The sequence below is a fragment of the Durio zibethinus genome, chromosome 18, assembly GCF_047325235.1.
Source record: "Durio zibethinus cultivar Kanyao isolate XHJ-2024 chromosome 18, ASM4732523v1, whole genome shotgun sequence".
In the NCBI taxonomy this organism is placed as follows: Eukaryota; Viridiplantae; Streptophyta; class Magnoliopsida; order Malvales; family Malvaceae; genus Durio; species Durio zibethinus.
The window spans coordinates 12,951,741-12,958,973 of NC_143179.1; the positions used below are offsets into that span (position 1 = coordinate 12,951,741).

The following is a 7,233-nucleotide window of genomic DNA, read 5'->3' on the forward strand; positions in this document are numbered from 1 at the left end:
TTCAGAACATAAAAATGTGGAAAATTCATTGGATGAGACATATTTGGACATAAAATCAGAGATTTAATTGCTTGATAGCAAAGTCTAATTAATGTGAAAAGAACAATGTGAACAAAATGGATGGACAATCATCTAATACACAAATAAGGTGTAGACCAGCAAAAAAAAAAACATGACCCATATAATAAATGTGCATGATGCCAACCGCCTTCATCGATCAGATAGTCCCCGACTTCATTTTCTATACCAGTTCCAGAACTCTTCATCTGCACAAAAAATGCAGACGCCTAACTTAGTTTAAAGCCAAGGTATATGTTAGTAGTGAAGAAGCAATTCATTAACTAAAACCACCTGAAAATGATGTCATCCAAACTTCAAGCTGTGGATTATAATATCACACAAACACATTTGTTCTGCTTTGGTTGGCTTGTTGCTTTCTTTTCTGCTCATTAATGAAAGATACAAATGTTACTTTAAGTAAAAAAAAAAACATAAAAGCATCACGAAAAATAAACATTTTTAAGTTGGGAAAGAGACAACAGAACTTGGTAGCTGGAAATGTATAATTGGCTTCAATCTGATGCTTTACTATTAACAAGAAGTAGCCAACAATCAAAATTAATGATTACCAATTTTAACTTCTATAAAGACAGAGTAATGCAAATATCATCTAATGTTTTCCATTGATCTAACAAGCAGAACCTCAACCAGCACGTTCAAAAATTTTCCAACTAGAAGGGTTTTCCTTTTATTTTTTTGTTAGAAAAGATAAATTCAAAATTGCTATAGCAAACAGGCAAAAGGATTATTATTGCTCTTTATGACAATTTTCAGATTATCATTTTTGGAATCCAACAGGTAATAATTGTACCTTTCTCCAAAGAAGGAGGTTGAACAACAACATGCATTGTCGTCACTCCACCAGGAATATCACAAAGAGGGCTCTGACACTCTCCCAGTGTTTTGTTGTTCTCTAAAATTTTTCCTGCACTAATTAACTTGACGTCTTTCACTGTCCTTGGACCATTCTCCTTCTCTGCCATAATTAAAAGTGTATAATTACACATTCGCAACAATTTGTAATCAGAAGAATTCTAATACGACTGAAACAAAATAAAAAAAGCAAAGAGGTCTTGCATATACAGGAACCACAAAAGAACATAAAGAGAAATCCAATACCTTTCAATGGTAGTCAAAACTAAAACAAGCAATCCATTCCCTATATGTATGACATGTGTAATGCAACCATTTCTTTGCCTCTTTTTTTTTTCATGAAAAAACAGTCCACTGCATCGCCAGTTTTCCTCATGTGAAATGCAGGGTAAAGGAAGAGGTAGATGGCAGAACATAGCTCAAATTAAGCTTTTAGTTTAACTGAGCAACTTTAATTTACAATTAAAACTAACTGAAACACTCCCCATACGCTGACAAACATAAAAAAAATGCAAAGAACCTAAGAGCTAGTAATCAAGAGAGAGAGAGAGAGAGACCAAGGGATGGAGAGTAAAGCAGGATCAACAAACTGACAACAGCAATATGCCACCATAAATTTTAAAACTTCAGTTTAGACCATCTCAGTTCAAAATTCAATCATAAACCATTAGTCAAAAATGCCTCAGATGTCCTCAAACACATTTTGAACGCCCGGCATCCACCACAGGCACACATTTCCAATAGCAACGCCTATGATGCAATGAAACAAACCAAAAACCTTTATAATATGTAGGTTTAAATAATAAGAAAGAGCAATATTCTTTGACACTCTTTTGAATGATACAAATTTGTATAAAAATCCAATTGACAGCTGCTCATATTACACTGGGAAAAGACCCAAACCATTCTTTATTCATATTTCACAGCATGTTATTTCTAATCAATTTTTTGATCAAAGAATATATTCCAGTTACTCAGCTCTGAAGGATGAATTATCGTCCTAATTCTTAAGGTAATAAGCATAATATAATGATATTAGTTTCTTGCATAGTTTCACTCATCTGAATATTCAACCAGCAATATGAATAAATTGCATATACTTTGAAAAACAATATCATGATAACATCCTAGTTCAAACCATATGGAACAATGAACAGTAACCAAAAAGCAATTAGATGAAGAGCAGATATATAAATACAATAAGGCTGAAAGTTTGCCTACACAAACCTTGAGGCCACTGAGCAAGAACACTTTCCTTCAAGGTTGCAACACTAGTAGCAGCAGGAAAGGTTTTAGGACCAATATCTGATCCGTCAGTCAATCGAAACTTGATCTCCAACTGATCTTGGACAGCAGCCATCTCCAGAAGCCTTAAAAACTTGAAAACCTGAACTCCCCCAAGATATTTTCTTGGGCCTTCTCCTTAACTGTATACAAAAATCTCAATCTGGATTGCTGTAAAGATACCAAGACTCCTCTCAAGTACGTAGTTTGTTATATTTATATGAATCAAAACTCCAAAGAGATTGTCAACCGCAAAATTCCACAGAACTGAAATTTAAAAAAAAAAAAAAGCAAAATTGAATTACTGAACTCATAGATATATTAGAGAAAGTCAGACAGATATGAAGACAATCTAGATTAGGAAACAAAGTGTGTAAATATAACAACTTTAAGAGTACGGATTTGAATAACTGTTTCACGGTAACCCATATTGGGTAAATCCAAAAACAGAATATAATCCAATCCTAAAAATTAAAAAGGAAAACAAGAACAAAAATCAGTGAGACACAAAAAAGAAAACAGATGAAGACATAAGCACACAGTAAAATCATCAAATATGTAAACGTTCACCAACAAAAAGGAAGAGAAAATCTCCAAATTATAGTCTTTAAGATCACAAAATCAGCTAAAATCCAAAACTAGGTTTGTTGGTCACTCCAAAACCAAACAAACAATTAAAAGAAGTGAAAAGGCTTGATGGGTTATCTTACTTGAGTCTAAAACTGATCTGGGTTGGTTTCTTGTGGCCGAAAGATGCAACCTTTGAAGAAAAAGAAGTACAATAAGAGAAAAGAGGAACTGTTGGGGCTGCTTATATCAAACAAGAGAAGAAGATATCAAATAAGAAATCTCTACAGACGAGGCTGTTTCGGATTTTTCAAAGTCTTCTAAATCTGTGGTCAATGCTTCCATTCTTGCCTTCTCCTTCCAATCTCCTATGGCTATGGAAAATGGACAGATTTCTGTGTTTCTCTCTCCTTTATAAATTAAAAAAATAAAATAAAAAAGTGACTCTTTTTTTCTTTTTTTTTTCCTTTTATATAATAGTGTGATTATAAAAATATCTTCACATAATAATTTTTTCATTTTAATTTTTTATTTAAAATAGTAAGATGTTTTTGTTAATTTAATATAATAAAATATATCATTTGATGCATGGCTTTTTTTATTAATTTTTAAATTATTTATTAACAAATTAGTATTTGATATAAAAATAATTTTTTTATTATTTATTAATTTTATAAATATTAAATAATTTAAAATTTTATAATTACTTACAATTTAATCTAATGTTCGATGTGATTTTCTCTTTCATTATAATTTATTTTAGTTCACTATTGTGTTTATATTTAAATACAAATATTTATCATTGATTTTAATTTTATCATTATTATAAATAATTTCATTTTCGTCATTATTTTTAATTTTATCAAAATTAATTTTATTACTCATCAAAATAGATCCTTAGATAAATATCTATATTTTTATTACACAAAAAAAACGTTTAATCTTTAATTTAGATCTAAATAAGTCATTAATATTAAATTTATATCAAAAGAAACCCTAAAAGTTTAATTTATTCCTAAAAATTTTTTGTTATAAATGAATTTTTATCTAAAATAAGAATTTATTTAAATATAAATTAAAAAATAAAATTTATTTAAATATAATAAACACATAAGAACTTATTTTTAAAAAATTAGTAATTTTAAAGTTTTTTTTTTAGAAATTTTTGTGTGGTTATAGTTCAAAACTTAACGAATGTCAAATGAATAAAAAATAAATGAATAAAACTGATTGTAAACCCACATTACTTTTTAATTTTTAAGAGTTTGTTTTTTATATATTAATAGTAAAACTTTTTAATTTTACAAACGATAGATACAAAATTTTTTTAATTAAATTTCTTTAAGCACAATTTTGTATTTTTTAATATATTCTAAAAGATATGTATTATCACGTTAACTTTATTTGTAAAATCTAAAAACCATAAGTAATATTGAATTAAATGATAGCATAAATATGGCTAAAATAATAAAACAATTATTAAACTTTATAATTTTATTTGGATAAGTTCTTATATTATTATTGTATTTATATAAATTTTTAGTTTAATTTGCATATAAATAAATACTTAATTTTTAATTTATATTCAAATAAATCTTTAAAATTTTAATTTATACTTAAATAAATCCTTAACTTAAATTTTTTATTTAAAATAAGAGTTTATTTATATATAAATCAAAATAAATACAATAAAATTATAATAACTTATTTTAAAAAATAAAATAATTTAAAATTTTTTAAATATTTTAACCGATAAATATAAACATTATTTTGAGTTGTAGAAGGAGTTTGTTTGGTCCAATGTAATTTAGATGACTTTTCTACTTACATGTGAGATATATGAGCAGATGAAAATAAATTAAGGAGGCGCATAATATTAAAAAAACTTTCTTTAAAACTGCTAAAATGATTTAACATGTGACCTAAAATGTTGGAGGAATGTAATTAGACATTTATGGTCATCATTCACGGGCACCAAAAAAACCAAATCTATGATGACAAATGATGGTTCAATCCGCTGTATATTTTGGAATTTGTCAAACCCAAGGTTTTTTTTTTTTTTTTCATTTACCAACCAATAAAGTCCAAACATCAAAATCATTCATCTCTTTAATTAACTTGAGACTAAACAACAATAAATCCAAAATCTCCTTTATGTTCTATAATAAGTGTCCCAAAAATTTAATAAAATTTTGTTATTTATAATAAATAGTATTAAATTACTCTTTCGCAAAATTTAATTTTGTTTTTGAAAATATGGTAAAAGTTTTCTCAGATTTATTTAGATAAATTCTTCTCTGATCAATTTTAATGATATATTCTCTTATATAGATTTAATACTTTTAAGATTTTATTTTCAAAATATTTCAACAAAATCAAATCTTGACAGATAAAAAAATGTTTTTTCTCTTACCAAAAACCAATTATCTTTGTGAATAAAGGGAAAAATTTTTTTAATACAAAGAGAACACAATTTAAAAATAAAAAATAATTTTAAATCTATTAAAATGATTATAATATATGCTTTAGTTTGGCAGTTGACATGTCCAAGACCTTCTCAGATGCTTCCAAACAAGGCTGAAAAAGTCTTATTCATTTGGTTAAATTATTGGAAAGATAAAAGCAAGAAAAAGGAAAAAAATGGAGAGGAGAATCCTGTTTGGTAGGAGGGAAAGTGGGGGGAAATTAAGATGATTAGGAATGTGTTAAGCAAAAGGAACCTTTCACCTTCAACTATCATAATTACCAAATTCCATTTGTTTATTCTAACTTGGTTTTTCTTTGTAATCATCAACTTAACAAATTCCACAAATAAAGAATCTTTTCATTTTTCATTGGGCATATTTGTTAAATGAGAATTTCTCGCTTATTACAATCATTATATACATTAAAACAATTCTGTTTGCACATCTATAACATGCAATTAAACAAATCTCTAAAGATTCCCCAATGAACACCTGTCTTCTTATTATCTAAAAAAGATCATTTCAAATCTTAGTCAATTATAATTTATATGTGAAAAATATCATATTAAGTATTAATGATTGACATTTGTCCTGTTTTATGAGTGAGATTAGTAATTGGTTGTATTATTTTTGTTGGTTTATTTATGGGCTAAGCTAATAATGAATTGTATTATTTTTGTTGGGTTTGAAGAGAGGTAAATGAATTAAAATTAAATTTTAAAATTTATATAAAGAATGATATAAAGAAGACATTAAAAATGATATAATTTAAAATTTTAATAAAAAATTATATATGAATTTGATAAAAATAAAAAATTATATTTCGTGTTTAACGTGTTGATTAAAATTATAATGTGATAATTTTTATATTTCTATATAATAAATACAATATAGATACATAAATTATTAAATCTAAATTAAATCACTAAACACACACTATAAATCACAATTCGATATATGTGGCAAAGCACTTGGGAAGTAAAATTTAAAAAACAACAGACCTTCATTTAAAAAATAAAAAAAATCAAACTAATGCAAAAAAAAATTAATACCAAGAGAATTATCCTCAAACAAAACTTTGATAAAAAAAATTTTAAACTATATATTGATTAGAACTTTGCTTTCCTGCACTGATAAAGAGATGCCCTGCATGCAAAATATGGGCTGCACAAAGCCTTGCGCTTAGGAAGAATGAGTAGCTCATATGAAATTAGTAATGGAAATAATATATTAATGTTTACAAGTTATTTAGATTTAGTTTGGATAAAATTTATATTCGATTCAATTATTATCGAGTTAAATTCGAACAATTTAATTTATCGATCAAATAGAGTTCAAACATCTTAATGTTCATCTAAAGTAATTCACAAGCCTAATTAAATTTTTAAATTTTAATATATTTTTATTATTTTAATAAAAAATATTATATATATATATATATATATATATATATCAATTTGAGTTTAAACTCAAGTTAAAACATATAATCAAACTTGAAATTAAGCATGAAAATCAAATTTATTTTTATTAAATAAACTTAATCGAATGAGTTCAAATAATTCGAATTTTATCTCGAGTTGAGTTCAAAATTAAAAATTAAAAAATAATTGAATTAGAATAAAGTTTCAAACAACAAATTTTGAATTGAGTTCAAGATCAAATTTCTTATTGTATTGACTCAACTGGATTCGGTTATGTTTCTAGATGGGATGGGACATGGGTTTAGGAAAAAGGAAAAGAAGATGAATGTATGCTTCGATAGACAGAGTAACTAAAAAATGTGATGGAAAAATTGGAAAAGAATTTTTCTGCATATTTTTAAATGCTTCTCGTGAAGTGTACATAACAAATACCAATATATAACCTAAGAACAGGTCCCTAATTCATGGGAGCTGTAACAAAGCAATCTCCATGATCTAGTCCTAAAATTCAACAAGATATTTAAAATCAAGGGGCGAAAAATGGGGGAATGAACTAACAAAAA

At 26.4% G+C, this 7,233-nt stretch overlaps 1 protein-coding gene across 1 annotated transcript; it reads right to left on the reverse strand.

Annotated features, from left to right (window-relative positions):
• On the reverse strand, nucleotides 1-3,229 carry LOC111299651 (membrane-anchored ubiquitin-fold protein 1-like). Its single transcript, XM_022894973.2, has 5 exons — nucleotides 2,928-3,229; nucleotides 2,161-2,484; nucleotides 872-1,036; nucleotides 352-442; nucleotides 1-266 (listed from the first exon to the last, which is right to left on the reverse strand). The coding sequence occupies exons 2-4, from the start codon at nucleotides 2,291-2,293 to the stop codon at nucleotides 387-389; spliced, it is 354 nt and encodes a 117-aa protein (XP_022750708.1). The 5' UTR covers nucleotides 2,294-2,484; nucleotides 2,928-3,229; the 3' UTR covers nucleotides 1-266; nucleotides 352-386.
• Nucleotides 3,230-7,233: the final 4,004 nt, after the last annotated feature.

Bases quoted from the DNA above. Each gene is read 5' to 3' on its own strand.
- LOC111299651 (XM_022894973.2), bottom strand. From the start codon at position 2,293: ATGGCTGCTGTCCAAGATCAGTTGGAGATCAAGTTTCGATTGACTGAC. The intron at 1,037-2,160 runs GTTTGTGTAGGC...TAATTATGGCAG, and splicing joins TCTTGCTCAGTGGCCTCAAG to AGAAGGAGAATGGTCCAAGG. The intron at 443-871 runs GTACAATTATTA...ATTAATGAGCAG, and splicing joins ACCTCCTTCTTTGGAGAAAG to AAAAGAAAGCAACAAGCCAA.